The following is a 16,889-nucleotide window of genomic DNA, read 5'->3' as shown; positions in this document are numbered from 1 at the left end:
TATTTTATTATTTTTTATCACAAGATTAAAAAAATAAAATTTAAACCTAAATCATATTTTGAACCCTAAATCACAAATCATATTCCACCCCCTCTACAATCTTACCCTCGTCGACCTCGCCCACCTATCGACGGCCCATAATCACCCACTTGATGGTGTTTACCCACTAGTTTGTCGTCGGACGGTTTTTATGATCGGCATCGTTGGGAGAAAAAAAACACAGCAGGAAGCCAAACAATTAACAAAATAAGAGCCATTGATATAAAAAGCATAGTACAACTGAGTCGATATTGCACCCCTTTAACCGACATAAGATTTCAAAAGGCCTAAATCACTACCCTGTTTTCGGGGAAATTATTGACACAAGTGGCGAGAGCTCCTGTATTTGCAAAAGCCTGGGAACTGGCACCCAAACAAATGTAAACTCACATTTGCCACACGTGCGTTTACCTGCTCCCAGGACAAGTTCTATACTTCCTCCGGGCTGCATTTCATTGTGAAATTTAAGGATTAAAAGATGGGACCCTACAATCCTTTCCATAGGTGGTTACAACAGCCGATGAGGGTAGGATTGTTGAGGGTGATCATTGCCACCGATGGGTGGGTGATGTAGAGTGGGATTATTGAGGGTATGAATTAGGGTTTTAATTTTATTTTTCTTATATGGTAGAAAAACTAATAAAATACATCATAGTAAAAATAATATTAAAATAATCCATACCATTCAAGAGTGATAAAAACAGTAGTAGTTTAAAAGTTCAATAAGTAAATTGAAAATTTCAAAATCAATGATTAAAATATGAGCGAGAAGAAAATGGGGGTGACGGTGTAATCACCCAAGAGAAAAAACAATCGTAGAGGTAGGTGTAGATATAGATTCAAAATGCTTCGTAGCCACCGTCTACACATAAATATAATGGTCATCACAGTTCTCAGCATTACAAATTCATAATGTAAGCGGAAAATCACATTCAATTAGCACCAGCTAAAAGAAGAAGACCCCATGGCCAGATTTTTGTTGAAGGGCGAATCTGATAAATCCATATCCTACTCAGGATAAGCATCCACCCGATGCACACCGTTTTATAGACACCTCTAATTTTATACGCTTTGAGGCAGGGTGCAGTCGACCTCAACTACAAAAATCAAAGTATAATTAAAATCACAACAATTGAAGATGACTGGGGGAGCATCTTTATCATCACCACGGAGTCAGAAATCAAGAAAGAATGGCCGTGAGAAAAAGACATCACATAAGAGTGTATGTATAAAAAACAGAATACTAAGCATATAAAGACTTGCATATCATCATCATCACCGCAACATTCGGGAATATCTACAGAGCTCACAGATTCTCATTCTGAAAGCCTACAAAGATCCACTACATCATTGGGAATGTCAGCTGTACACATCTTGGTTATAGCAATCCAGGATAGACGAGTGATATTATCTGATTCAGGGTCTTCATTGATCCTTTGAGGAAAGCATGCCCCTCCGTAGCTGGAAACCAGAAACAAATACAAAAACCAAAAAAAAGGGGCGGGAGTTCGTTTATGATTCCAGAAAAAATTGTTTCCTTATTCTTAGGAAAATGTTAGCAACATGATATTACCTTTCGTCAATAGTTTGACTTCCTTTGAAACGTCCTCCACTCGTCCTAGCATAGGTTTTGTTCCACAAATCTGCAAGACACAGAGTTCCAAGTACAAGGCCATCTCCATTGTTTGAAGCAGTAGGAGACACACTTGCTGGACCTCGGAATGTGTCTGCTTCAATCTGTTACTTTCACATAATTCCGTGACAATAGCAATTGCTTGGTCCTGTTCTCCCAAAAAGGATATAAAAAGAAAAATCCACCAACAGGTAATTAATAAATCAAGTTTAGAATTTAGAACACTGCACAGACAATAACAGATAATTTCACATCGACTTTTTGTTCCTCACAATATGAATATAGATTAGCAACCAGAAAATTTTGCAACAATTCTTTTGAGCCTTGGGAGTGAACAACAATCACCATTTGATGTTTCATTATTTTGGAGATGGTTTGTAAGAGTTCGACTTGCTTTCGAGGACATGACATGTGTAGATGCTATAATCTTAAAGTGTTTTAAACTCTTGTAATGTTGGAGTGTGATATAAAATTTTGGTTACTCTTTCCGCTGTCTGATATCGATGATCCTATTACTTAAAAAAAAAGATGTTTCTTTATTGAACTTTCAAATTAGCTGTAGAACTCCAAAAACTACACTATATCAATAATCCTCTTAACACCCATTTTACAAATTCATTTCTAATTTATTCCTCTTGTTGTTTTAATCTTATTCAAGTCTTCCTTAAACTTATATAACACCCAAACTTTCAATACCAACCCAAAAATTGAAGAAACCATCATATTTACAAAAATTTACCTTTGCTAACGGAGTTTACGACAAGAAGAAGAAGAGAGCAAGAAAAGGTTTCAATTTTTTCACTTTCCACTTTCCACTTTCCACTTTCCACTTTCCACGTGCTTATCCCTTAAAAAGGGAGATAATTATCCTTTAACATAAAAAGACCATAATGCCCTTTCCACTCATCCAAAATTTCAATCAACCCTACACAGAAATTCCATTCATAAATCATTGAATTTATAAAATTGTTTTAATTCAACCACTGAGTTAATAATTCTTACATTATGGTCACTACCCGATGATTGGGATGTTACAGTTTACTAAAAAGAATCCACAACTAGTATTTTTTTCCATGTATCTACATAAAGTATATATCATAATCATACCGTCCAACCCTCACTAAAGACTGACTGATACCGAACCAAAATCAACACCACCACAATGAAGGCAGCCACGGTCCAAGGTGAGCTACCCTCCGAATAGGCCTGTAAACGAACCGAACGCACACGAACGGAGGTATGTTCATGTTCGTTCATTTAATAAATAGACGAACATAAACGAACACGAACATAAACGAACAAAATTTTTTTTGTTCATGTTCGTTTATTAAGGAATATAATTTGTTCATGTTCGTTCATTTAATAAATAAACGAACATAAACGAACACGAACATAAACGAACACGAACATAAATGAACACGAACATAAACGAACATAAACGTTGGAGACCCTACCTTCCATTGTTCTTTCATGAAAAATAGTCGACAATGCAAATCAACCAAATCTACAGTGATAAATAGCGTAAGAGTTGATTAGCAGTGATGAAATGTTTGAAGATATCAAATATTTCGATCGATCTTTTAAAGATATTAAATGATTCACACAACTTTAATTTAACGCTATAACATTTATCTTAGTGGTCCATGATTACATATGAACAATCATTTTCTCCTATTACACTCTTTTTCAGAAATGGCATAGAAACCTTTGTTTTGTTTTCTGGTAAATTCTATATATTTTCTCTTTACTGATGCTCGTATACTTCCGATTGTTATCTTTATATTCCCATCTATTTCTAGAAAGAAGTATGATGTTTTCTTGAGTTTTAGATGTGAAGATACCTGCAATAACTTTACATATCAACTATTAAGCCAAAATAAAACAGAGAAAGAGATGAAAACAAACATGTAAAACTTCATATTGCACTATATATAACTTGTTTTGAAGCTTTCAGCGATCGTCTCCACTCTCTAGTGAACACTAGGGTTTGGGAAAAAAAGGGGGAAATGAAAATAGGTGCGAGGTGCCTCACAGGTTAACATATTGGATTTAGTCTCCAAATAAAATTGGATTAATTATGGAGTTGGTCATCAGAATATCATATTAATTAATATTTTTAAGATACTTACAAATTGGTCACCAAAATTGATTTAAGAAGATTGGGTTAAACATAAATGAATGAACATAAACGAACATAATCGAACAAACATAAACGAACATAACCGAACGAACATAACCGAACGTTCACGAACGTAAATGAACGAACGAGACCTATGTTCATGTTCGTTCATTTAATTAAACGAACAAAAAATATTGTTCATGTTCGTTCATTTAATAAATAAACGCACATAAACGAACTTCCCGCCGCACGGTTCATGAACGGTTCGCTGAACGTTCAGTTCATTTACAGGCCTACCTCCGAAGGAAGACGGTGAGTCTGGCTACGTCGTTCCCACGGCGATGAACCAAAAAGAAACATATCGTCAGTATCGATAGACGACAGCCAGCGAGCCAAGAGTATGATCACAACCGGTGTGGCGAAAAGCACCCAACTCAGCTGCTGTTCAGCTGTTTCCAGGAGAGAGTCATAGTTGAGGTACCATGATATTCCGAGAAATATTGATGTCAAAGCCAGGATCAGCAGAACTTAATCAACCGAGTTTCTAAAGTATAGTGTTTTTATTATCCTAAAATTTATTTTAAATTCCAATTTGCTTCTTAATTTGGGAAACCTTGGCTCTCTATTTATATATATATATATACCCTCCCAACCTATCATCTCCAATGTTGAATTTTAACATTTGAGAGCATTGATTTTCTATCAATTATTTTTTTATCAAATTAGGTTGTGTTAATAAAAAATATATATACTAGTCGCTATATATTTTTCGAAACGGGTATTTATTTGATCAAAACGATACATACCGAAGATGACATCAACAATAACCTTATTAAAAAATCTTCTTATACCTAAATGGAGGAAAAAGAATACCCTATAATAATATCAACGAACCGAGCAGATTTTGTACTTGTATATATTTTCATTATTAGATAATAATTTGACTTAATTTTTTAAAATATTAAATTAAATAAATAATTCGACTTTTAAACATGTACAACTCATATTGTATTCACCAATTATGAATTGCTATGGATTTATGGGTAAACCATGAACATGGATGGCCATGTAAAGCCACTATGTTAAAATCCGATAGAAAACAAGTGGAGATCGTTATCCTTTAACTGAAGAGCAGCATATTGGGATTGCAAGATCAGGAAGAATTGGACAATAATTAGAAGACGTACCAAAATCCAGGGGAAAAGAACCTTCAAGGTCTAGAATATCTGCTATCAGCAACACATCCTTGTATGAAATCAGTACGTGATAGAAAAAGATCGAAACATAGGGATTTTGGTTTCAACTTCGTATTTAGTAGCGTAGGCAGGATCTTATGTTAAGATAACGTGACGAAACAGGATTTCAATAAAAAGATAAAATAAAGGGAAAACTACACGGATGACTATCAAATTATGGTCGAAACTCATTTTGACCACCGATGTTCAATTTGATAATAAATATAATTTTTTATTTTTCACAATTATTTTTAAAAAATTATAAATATAAAGCAAATGAGAAATAATTTTTTTTTAAAAAAAATTGAAAACAAATAGTTAAGATTCATATTATAAATTTATTTTGTGATTTAAGTTGTTTATGTGACTTTAAATTCTCTAATGAATTTTTAATATAATTCATATATAATTATTTTTAAAAAATTATGAAAAAATTAATTTAATTTGAAAATATAAAAATATTAAACTCATTTTTATTTATAAATCTTGTATTACCTATAATTATATATGTTAAAATATAATTTATTTGGTAGATTTGTTTCAACAATTATATATATATATATATTTGTGTGAAATAATAGAAAACACAATATATAAGGCACTCTGGTTTCATAACAACACTTCATTTCATCCCAAGGATTTGACCAGTCTTGAATGGAAAGGAAACTGGTTTAATCTGAAGATGCAAAAATTTGTTCAAGAAGTGAACTGAAGAAGAAGCTTATATATACACACAGATAGTGAATTCGGTTCATCAAAGACATTGGAACTCATAAACAGAGCAAATAACATATGATTATTAGACAAACCAGGGATGAGAAAAGGAAGATTCAGTAGCAATACTTCATTGTGAAACATTTTCCACAAACGCAGTAGCGAGGACGCCGGCAAGAATCGGCCGACAACCATCGAACAACGAGTAAAATTGCCAAAACTGCGATCAAAACAACCCAATTCATACTAGCCTCGGCGCTTTCCATATCGATCTCAAATTTGATTAAAGATGACAAGGCAAGAAGCATCAATGCCAGCGCCAAGAACAGCAGAACCGTGTACGGCAGAGGAGCTGAGGTGCGACGATGGCATCTTCCGCAATAGCAGTGACCATAATAGCAGTGAACCATGATGGATCGATTTGAGAAGATGTTTCAAAGGGAAAGGCCTTAAATCCCAGGTTGGTTGATTTTTCAGATCTTCAGAATAAAAGTGGGGTAATTAATGGATGCAAATGATGTGTGTTCATGCAATAGAGAAGGTGGGAACATAAGCGCTTGGTGGTTGGGCGATCAATCTCATTATCCTTTATCTACCAGATGAAGGCACTGAAAACATCCATTGGAAGAGTAATGCACAAGGATCAAAAAAGATTATTGATTTGACTAATTCCAGCTGGCCCTATTTATTATAAAATTTTAAAATTAAATATTAACATAATTCATTCAAGTGATAAATAATTTGATATTATTTAAATAAAATCTTATGTTTAAGTTATTGTGTATACAAAAATTCAAAATTAATGGATAAAAATAAATAAAAAATCAGGCGGACCCCACCCCAACCCACAAACGTAGAAAGAGAGTGGTTTTGAGAAACCAGGACAGGAGGGTGGTTTTGGGAAGTTTGATGGTACAGCATCATTCATGGCTGGTAATTTCATCCAATAAGTAGCAGACAAGAGGTGCCTAAAAGTCTAGGGCACAAAAGTACAATTCCACAAACTCCAATAATTCCATAAGCCAACCATACTGGGTCTGGGTCTGGGTCTAGGTGAAGTCCCATACTTGACAATCGGTTCAAAATTCCCTTTAATTTTTAGTATTGACAAAATAGAGTTAATTGCTTTAAACATCCCCATATCATAACTTTTATTTTAAATTAGTTTCTACACTTTTGAATTTCAAACTCCAATCCTAAACTATGACTCTCATTAAGGTCCCCAAACTTTTTAGTATTCTAAAATCAATCCCAAAATATGACACCCACTCTATATTAGTCTCCAAATTTTTTATTGTTCCAATTTCACCCCCAAATTTTTGAATGATTTTGGGGGACATTGTTGGAATATTTTAAAGTTTGCACATTAATTTAGAATGAGGGTCATAATTTGATGATGAATCTAAAATATTAGAAAAATCGATGATAATTTAGAATTATATTCATAGTCTATAGATGAAATTGAAATACTCAAGAGTTTAAATATCAATTTAAAATAAGAATCACGCAAATAATTCTAAAAATAGTAAAAAACTAGATACATTATTGGGCTCCACCCGAACATTTAAATAATTAATTATAAATATATTTAATTTTCATTATTTTAAATAATTAATAATTTATATTTTATTTAAATACATTTAAAAGTAAATTTAAATATCATAATAAATATGTACAATATGATATAAATTGAAATAAAAAAAATATCTCATGAATTTTTTTATAGTTTGGAGTAATTACAAGATAATATTTATTTGTAAGCTCTCTTAATCATTGACAACATATACATATACATACCATGCAAACATAGCTGCTTGAATTCGAGATCTTTAGAAAAAAATAGTATTCCGTTTAATCACCTAGGTAGTTTCATTGATTTTTTTTTTTATTATGATAATTTTTTTTGAATAAGTACTATTTAAGGGATGAAAAATAGAATTTTACTTCTACTGATATTGAACCCACAAATTTAAAGAGAGAGAGAAAATCATAAAAACGATTAATATCTAGAAAATTATTGAAAATATTATAAAAAACTCAAAACATTATTCTATGCAATATAAAAAAATGAAACAAATATATGCTATCTTCTATCTTTATAAAACGATTAATATCTAGAAACAAATAATTTAATAATGTGAACAAACACACAAGTGCTTATATAGACTATGTAGTTTAAATAAATCATTTGAAAATAAAATTTCCTACATAATTAAGCATGAGTTATAAATTGACTTGCGATATCTTTTTTTATAAATTTAAAATGAGTATAAAATAGTATATAGTGCTCAAACAGGGATCTCGAGAGATAATAATAAATCTTCTAGCCATTAAAATCATTTAATTTATGTTAGAAAAAACTAGTCAAATTAATATTATTTAAATAATTTACATCGAATTAACTTAGTGATTAAACTCTTTAAATATACATTTAGAACAAAAATTTAAATATACAAACCAAATTATCTTAATGATTAAAATGATGATTGTTATCTTTGTGTTCGAACACCGGTGACTGTTAGGGTATTTAAACGTCAATTGTTTTGAAGAGCCCATTCTTGAAAAAATTATTGACTTGTACATTTGCATGTATTTATTATATATGTGATATTAGATCGGTTCTCAATTTATTCATTTGGTATTTTTTTGGCCACCTTCAACCCATGTTTATGTTCTTTGATTTCTATTTTCAGGTAAATTCCATTCATTTTTCTTTGTTGTTCTTCCATTAAAGCTGGGTTTTTTTTCTTCATTTACCTTTTTGTGACGACTTTGAATTCCCTTGCTCTTTTTGAGAACGATCGAACTCTGTTGATGGGTATTTTTCATTTCTTGTTTTTATGGGTCATTTGGGTTCCTTACTTGGTTTTCCTCTCTGGATTTGTTAATGATCAATAAAATTAGAATAAAATGATTGATTATCAATTTATCTGTTTTTATTTGGATTAATATTTTTGCATATCGTCATTTTCGGTGGGTTTTGTTGTTTTATTCAGTGGGTGGAGGTGCCCATATATTGAATATTTTTAACCTTTTTCTTCTTTTGGTTTATGGATCTCATAATATTTCAGAAATGTGATAGAAATTGTTGTTTTTGTTTTACTTTTTACTGCAGTTTTGCCAGAACAGCATTCCCAAGTAAGGGTGTTTGGTTGATTACTGAAATTGAGGCGTAAGTTCATGTTGTTGTCAGCTTAAGACAAGTTCTAGGAAGCTTTTTTTCAGATGCTAAATTTTGCTAGAGGAAGAAGCCAGCAAAGGTCTACCAGATCTATGCCTTTTGCTGGTAACATCTCTCTTCTTCAATTCCAACCCAATTTCTCTTCATTTATATTTATGATTTCGACAGTTGTTGTTGTTAATGTCGTTGTCATGAGACTTATTCATGTAGTTTTCATTTAGAAAGTTTAAATCTTGAAAAAGGAGGTGAGGAAAAGATAACAACTTCATTTCATTTACAGTTTACCCTTTACTTTCAATATCTTTGTAGCAATTTGTTACTGAGTGTAGAAAAAGTGTATTTTGTTGTGTCTACAGTTTAAGACATGGTTGAGTTGACTTGGTTGCACCTTAATGCATTTATAACGATTTAAAGATAGGGAAAAGGTTCTCTGATTTACAATGGTTGTTTGTGTTTTGCATGTAGGCATGGAATATCATGATCCCAAAAGGAAGAGCAATTTTGTAGGAAAAATCCTTATGGCTGCAACCCTTACAGCCTTGTGCATTATTATGCTCAAGCAATCCCCTACGTTTGGTACTCCAAGTCAGGTAGCTTCTTGGTTCTATCTATCTTTTTTTACTTCTCTATTCTGTAATGCTGAATTTAAAATGCGCAAGAGCGGTTGATAATGGTTCCGACTATTTGTTTTCTGTAGAACATCAGTTATAAAAAGATTGTTCCGAATGTTTATCACGCAGATATTTATTTAGCTTTGGTAATTGAACATTAATCAACAATTATTTTAACTTCGCTATTGTTTTCACTTTACATAGTTTATGTATGAACATATTTCTGGGGTTCTAACTATAAGTATAGAAGGACCCTATGTCATTTTTGTTAGACTTCATTATTGCTTGCTGTTGGCTTAGTTTAATCAAGATGTTCACTTGATTATGGATGTTCCATTTGCCCTTTGCCTATGGTTAATATCATCATCTGTTGTTTCCGTAGCAATGACCATTTTTAGTTATGTATTTTTCAACTTCCGACATTTATTGACTTCTATCTTTTCAGTTTTCCAAACACGAAGAAGGCGTAACTCATGTTCTTGTAACTGGCGGTGCTGGCTATATTGGTTCACATGCTGCTTTACGACTTCTGAGGGTCATACCGTGTAACTATTGTGGTATGTTTGTAGTTTAGGATATGGAACTATCATTCTTTTTTGTAATCTTCTCACAGCTTATGCATGATTGGTCTGGGTTTTACAAGGAAGAATTTACCTCTTTTGTAGGACAATCTTTCACGTGGAAACATAGGTGCCGTCAAGGTTCTACAAGACTTATTTCCAGAACCCGGAAGGCTTCAATTCATTTATGCTGATCTCGGTGATGCAAAAGCTGTGTCCTTGTATTGAAATTTATCATGAATATTCTTTTTTAAAATGATCACTATAAGGCTTTGAAACATGGATGGTGTATAACTTTAAGGCTTTTTTAAATTGAGTGAAAAGTTGCGATGTCTTTATAGATTTGGAAAATAATGTTGGTTAATGTAATATGATATACTCGTATAATTTTTAATGAAAAAATTGTTTGACGTTTACCGAAATTTATTCTTGAATTTTAAATTATTTTTTAAGGCCTTATTCTTATTTTGCCTAGGCCCTTAAAATATCAGGACCGGCCCTGGTTAAGAGTCTATATAACAAATACTACCACTTGTAATTAACATAGTATATCAATAAAAAATTATAATTTAAATTTGAAAGTAATATAATATTATTCTCTAAATCAAATTATCATAAAAATATTTAAATATTTAAGGATAAAAAAATTGTTTTGTTGAATCCTCAGTTATTTAAATTATAAAAATTATTAAATTCGAATGTTAACGACACAAACCAACTTACCTTAGTGATTGAAAGAATCAATATCTTTTTTAGAGATCACAGGTTTGAGCACCAACGGCTGCAACAAGGTGATTTATCGTTTATTGTTAAATGATTGAGAGTATTTAGAACAATACTACTTTATAATCATTTAGTGTAACGAAAAATAACATTCAAATTTAACGTGAATAATAAATAATCAAAAACATTTAAATTTAGATATATTCGCACGAGTCACCATCCCTAAACATAACAAAATAATGGTGTAGTGGTGGGAAGTGAGAAGGTAAGCTAAGTCCGTGTTTAACCGATTGATGATATAAACTCCATCCAAGCCAGTGTATACGCAGAACTGTTTTGTTTCCAGCCAAGTCAAAATTTTAGTTAGCATTGGTTGATTACATTGTCAAGAATGTAAAGTTGGGTTTTTTTTTTTACTTTAAATATATCTCATTTAAAAATATTTTTAATCCAATACTCTTTTTAAATTGTTTTTTAATTTGATATTTTTTGTGAACGTAAATGAAATGTACTTTCTTACATGGAAGACGCTTTATGTAAATAGCGTCTTTTGTTTACATGGCACAAAAGGATTAAAACTCTCGATGTTGAGTTGAATATATATATATATATATATATATATATATAAAGACAACAAATATGAAAAAATTATACGAATTTGGTTAAAAAATAAATGTGCGTGAAATGTATAGAAGACAAATAATTATATGAGTACGAGTACGAGTCGGGCGAAAATAGTGATACACGTGTATTAGTCTCATGTTTAATCACTCAATAAATACATATTTAAAAAGTTATATTTAAATACTTGAAAACTAATATATATATATATATAATGTGAGATTTGAGTTAAGTGGCATTGACTAAATATGTTTATTTATTTTTAGATGAAATTCATATATAATTTTTTATCCTTATTTTTTTTCATTTCAGTCCAGTACCATCATATATTATTATCATGTAGGTAGAAAATATGTCCTACAAGATACACTTTTATTTTGCGTGATTAAAAATTATATTAAACTAAAAAATAATTTTCAAATGGTGTTAGAATGAAAAAATATTTTTAATTGGATATATTTAAGTTAATAACGTTGGACACTTTGCATATACTTAACCATACCCATTTCTTTTGGGTCAAGTAAGTTTAATTTTGGGTCACCAAACATCATAGAATTCATATCCTTATATAAAAATAAATAAAATAATATTATTTAATTTATCATTTGTAAAATCAAGATTTTTTTAGTAATAAGATGTAAAATATGTTTAAAAATATGCTTTTAAACGTTTATTATTGAACGTTCACCTGTTTTATATTTACGGTGCTTGAATTCGGAGTATCATAAAATAAAAAATAATTTTTCGAGTAAATTACACTGATGACCATCAAATTATGATTAAAATTTATTTTAATCCAACTTTTTAAATGGTTCAATCAGACCACTTCCTGTTAATTTTTAACAGAGGTGATGACGTGTCCGTTAATAAAAATAGTATAATTATATATTTATTCCTTAATACTTACACAATAATTTTAATTTAATTTAATAATTTTATCTATCAACCAAGTGATGACACGTGTCACCATCTTGTAAAGGAAATAAAATGGTGATTGTGTTTCCAGACATATATATATATATATAATTGTTGAAACAAATCTACTAAATAAATTATATTTTTCACACACACATATATAATTATTATAAATAAAAAAGATTTTAATATTTTTATATTTTCAAATTAAATTAACTTTTTCTTCTTCACAATTATTTTTTTTAAATTATAAATATAAAGCAAATGATAAATATTTTTTTTAATTTGAAAATAAATAATTAAGATTCATATAATAAATTTATTTTATGATTTAAGTTGTTTCTGTGACTTTGAATTCTTTAATGAATCTTTAATATAATTTTATTTTTTAATATAATTCATATATAATTATTTAAAAATATTTATGAAAATATAAAAATATTAAACTCTTTTTTATTTATAAATCTTGTATTATCTATAATTATATATATGTGAGAAAAATATAATTTATTTAGTAGATTTGTTTCAAAAATTATATATATATACACGTGTGTGTGTTTGCGTTTGTGTGCAATAATAGAAAACACAATATATATAAGAGTTTGCAATACAATAACATATGTAGTAGTTAGCTCAATGGTTAAGGTTTACTTAAGGGAACCAATTGTCCCTAGTTAGAAACCCCCGGTGGCACAATCAAAATTTCTTTTCCTTTACAAAGGTGGATAAAATTATTTAATTAAAATATTAATAACAATTGTCTAATAATATGGTGACACGTGCCACTTTAAAATATGTCACAATAATAGTGATCTTGGCAGCACAATCAAAATTTATTTTCCTTTTAAAAGATGGATAAAATTATTTAATTAAAATATCAAATTTAATTAAAAATAATTCTTCAATAGTGTGGTGACGCATGTCACTTGGAAATATGTCATAATAATATGTTGACAAATGGCATCTTCGGATTGGAGGGTTAATGTTTTAAATTAAATTAAAATTAAAATTAAATTGATATAATACGTAAGTATTGAGGATTAAATAAATAATTATGCCATTTTATTAATGAACACATCATCATCTCTGTTAAAATTTACGGAATATGACCTAATTGAATCATTTAAAAATTTGGATAATATTTTTAATCAAATGAAAATATTAATGATTAAAATCAATTTTGATCATAATTTAATGATCACCCGTTAGGTTTTCCTAAATTTTGTTGTCACTGAAGTGGTTTGATACGTGTTCGTAAAAATTAAGCTTTAGATTAGTAGAAAGAAAACATAACTCTGACGTCAACCCCCAAAAGACTTGCATTAACAATCAACAAAATCCACTTTCTCCAAATCCAAAAATTTCCCCCCACTTTCTCTCCGGGGAAGGAAAAAGAAAAGAAGAGAATAAATATGAGGGCAAATCATAGGCCGATCCACGCTGTGTCGATGTGGGTGAGGAGACAGCCGCCGAAGGTGAAGGCTTTTTTGGCGGTCGTATCGGGGATGGCAGCGCTTGTTCTCCTTCGATTCATCGTACACGACCATGACAACCTCTTCGTCGCCGCTGAGGCTGTCCACTCCATCGGAATCTCTGTCCTTATATATAAGCTCACAAGGGAGAAGACTTGTGCTGGTAATTTCGAATAAAGCTTTAGTTTCTTTTTTCTCAATGCAGAAATTCTAGATTTTGTTATTAGAATGGTTTTGTTTTGTTTTTTTAGCTTAAATTTCATTCATGGGTGCTTCCCCCCCCTAATTTAGTAATTCAAAAAACTCATGAAGGATAATCAATATGCAAAATTTTACTGATTTAGGTTTGGCAACTTTGTGTCACTAGTTTCATGAATTTTTGTTTGTCTCACAAGTTTCATGAATTTTATACGATTGGTATGTTTTTATCCTATGGTAATTTGTATGCCCAAGCGCTTCTTTGTTAGTTTTACTAGTTTGAGGAATTCCATGAGTTTCACTGTTTCTATTTCTGTAATATGCGAATTCTTCTGTAGGAGTAGCTTTTGCTATTTTTAGTGTTTTCCCTAAGTGTTGGCTTGCTAGAATGATTGATAAATAGATGCTTTTGGTGCAAAAGTATTTTTTCTCTCACGCACATAAGTGAAAATCCTAGCCTGCATAATACTTGTTTGATGTTAAAATGTTGTGTGCCTATTAATTTTGGTCACCTGCTTACATTACTTAAATGAATGAATTAATTAGCTCTAGGTTATTCCGTTATTGGTTAAATATTTAAAGAAAGTTTTTATTGGTTTTACTCATTCAATAAAAAAATTGAATGGTTGCAGGACTATCGCTTAAATCCCAGGAACTAACAGCTATCTTTCTAGCTGTTAGGTTGTATTGTAGCTTTGTCATGGAATATGATATCCATACCCTTCTTGATTTGGCCACATTGGGTACAACTTTATGGGTTATTTATATGATCCGTTTCAAACTAAAGTCCAGCTACATGGAAGAGAAGGACAACTTTGCTTTATATTATGTTGTGAGTTTTCTTCCGTCATATCAACTTTTTCTTTACTTGGAATTATATGTAACTATATATGCGGCCCTGTCCTATGTATTGCTGGATCTAGAAGTGAATTGTACCAGTTTTGTCTCCTGTATTTCATGTTTTAGTAGTCAAGAGATGGTTATGTTTGCAGTAGAGCTTGTGCTTTTCCTCTTTATCAACGGAGGTGTATGTAACATGAAACAGCTAGCCTTGCTTACGGAGGCAGATTGCTAATGTTATTCTCCATTACATGACAGTGTTTTCCATTGGCTTGCAGATCTACAAATTAGAAAAATAAGAAATCTACCCCCCACATGTTGCTCTTTAAATCATTGCTAATCTTCTAAGTGTCTATTGAGTTATTATTGGTCTTCGATTTTCTTATTGCTGTTTGTTTCTAATTCCACCACAAAAGTCACCATGTACCTCATCCTTTGTATTTTGATTTATGGATACGATCATGTAACCAATTGAAGAAAATTACTGACTGTACAATTATCTTCTTTGTTGCTCAAGTGGATTCTTTTTCTGAACATGTTCTGGAGTCATATCCTGACATTTGAATTTGAATGCAGCTTGTCCCATGTGCAGTATTGGCTCTATTTATTCATCCCTCAACATCTCATAATCTAGTGAACCGCATTTTCTGGGCATTCTGTGTGTATCTAGAAGCTGTTTCAGTTTTACCCCAGTTGCGAGTGATGCAAAATACTAAGGTATAAATTGCTTGAATGCTAGATAAACAATTAGAACCTTTATTTATAAGATTACCATCTGTAATTCATCTTCTTTTTTGTGCTTTCAGATTGTTGAGCCTTTCACAGCTCATTATGTATTTGCATTGGGTGTTGCAAGGTTCCTCAGCTGTGCTCACTGGGTTCTTCAGGTTTGATCTTGTGCCCAGAAGTTGAATGTGATTGGTTTCGGTCAATTTTTTTATTAAAGTTCAGGAGATTTTAAATTGAGGCACAGTTGGAGCATTAAATGGATACCAGTCTGTCGGTAAAATTTATCTTCTTTTTAAATAATCATGGTTGTCAGAACTGGATCGAACCAGCCGGTTAAACTGGTGGGTTATAAGTGGAAATTTTGAAACTGGGGTCAAACACCGGTGGTTCAACTGGTTAAACCATTTTTTAATTATTTATTTTAATAGTTTTCTAATTTTTTAATTAATTATTATTGAACCGGAAGCTGGTGATATAAACAGTTTGACCACCATCGCGGTTCTTAGAACATGGGAAATAATGGACTACTTGAGTCTGCTTGATGAATGATCCTGAAGGTTGAACTGATTGCATATTGCTTAAGATAAGTTCTTGATGTTCATTCATGTCATTTCAATTAGCTACATTCTATGTTAACATAAGTAGTTCTGCATGTAGGGGAAAATTTTTGCATGATGCTGGTTGAAGAAGCGTTGTGAATTTTTACAAGGGCAATCACATTATGATATTAATTCATTGCCACTGCTTTCAACAGGTTTTAGACAGTCGAGGACATTTGCTGGTAGCCCTGGGTTACGGATTGTGGCCTTCGATGGTTCTTATATCGGAAATTGTCCAAACTTTCATTTTAGCGGACTTCTGTTACTATTATGTCAAGAGGTTGGTTACATTAACATTATAATGTGTGGTATACAAGTATAACTAAATACCATAATCAACCTCATGTCCGTTAATGTTTGCTTATATAATCCATTATGTTTTGCAGTGTCTTTGGAGGGCAGCTTGTTCTCCGTCTTCCTTCTGGAGTAGTATAAGTGAAGATGCTGTTTTGCTTTGGTCGACGAGCATGCTGCGGGAAGAAAGTTCTAACTTGTATCCTTGTTTAAGTTCTGCTTTTTTCTCAGGACACATTTCGTATGACTGAAAATTAGCGGATTGTTTGTAAATTTGGGGGTGTAGAAGATTTGGGTGGATATTTATTAATAAAACATTGCATAAATGGATTAATTTTCGGCGTCGAATACTAATCTTCTGCTTATATGAAGTTAATTGTTATAGACTATTCCTACATGTGATGTG

General features: G+C 31.3%; 2 protein-coding genes and 1 long non-coding RNA gene across 4 annotated transcripts; 2 read left to right on the top strand and 1 right to left on the bottom strand.

The window, feature by feature from the left end:
- Positions 1-925: 925 nt before the first annotated feature.
- Positions 926-2,602, bottom strand: LOC120195874. The gene is made up of 3 exons (XR_005523121.1): positions 2,412-2,602; positions 1,613-1,820; positions 926-1,500 (listed from the first exon to the last, which is right to left on the bottom strand). It is a non-coding gene; the product is annotated as an uncharacterized LOC120195874 (long non-coding RNA).
- Positions 2,603-8,894: 6,292 nt separating this feature from the next.
- On the top strand, positions 8,895-13,083 carry LOC120195871 (UDP-arabinose 4-epimerase 1-like). 2 transcript variants are annotated; one of them, XM_039197808.1, is made up of 5 exons: positions 8,895-9,026; positions 9,387-9,511; positions 9,978-10,089; positions 10,198-10,305; positions 13,073-13,083. In XM_039197808.1, exons 1-4 carry the CDS (start codon positions 8,966-8,968, stop codon positions 10,284-10,286), a joined length of 387 nt encoding a protein of 128 aa, XP_039053739.1. In that variant the 5' UTR covers positions 8,895-8,965; the 3' UTR covers positions 10,287-10,305; positions 13,073-13,083. The 2 variants fall into 2 exon arrangements, with proteins under 2 accessions (XP_039053739.1, XP_039053738.1); XM_039197807.1 differs by lacking the exon at positions 13,073-13,083 and having other exon boundaries at positions 10,198-10,307.
- Positions 13,084-13,644: 561 nt separating this feature from the next.
- Positions 13,645-16,814, top strand: LOC120195870 (ER lumen protein-retaining receptor erd-2.2-like). The gene is made up of 6 exons (XM_039197806.1): positions 13,645-13,986; positions 14,654-14,853; positions 15,438-15,578; positions 15,668-15,748; positions 16,345-16,469; positions 16,576-16,814. The coding sequence occupies exons 1-6, from the start codon at positions 13,764-13,766 to the stop codon at positions 16,622-16,624; spliced, it is 819 nt and encodes a 272-aa protein (XP_039053737.1). The 5' UTR covers positions 13,645-13,763; the 3' UTR covers positions 16,625-16,814.
- Positions 16,815-16,889: the final 75 nt, after the last annotated feature.

Source organism: Hibiscus syriacus, unplaced genomic scaffold (genome assembly GCF_006381635.1).
Source record: "Hibiscus syriacus cultivar Baekdansim isolate YM2019G1 unplaced genomic scaffold, ASM638163v2 tig00117021_pilon, whole genome shotgun sequence".
Taxonomy (NCBI): domain Eukaryota; kingdom Viridiplantae; phylum Streptophyta; class Magnoliopsida; order Malvales; family Malvaceae; genus Hibiscus; species Hibiscus syriacus.
This window is presented reverse-complemented; position numbering and strand designations above follow the sequence as displayed.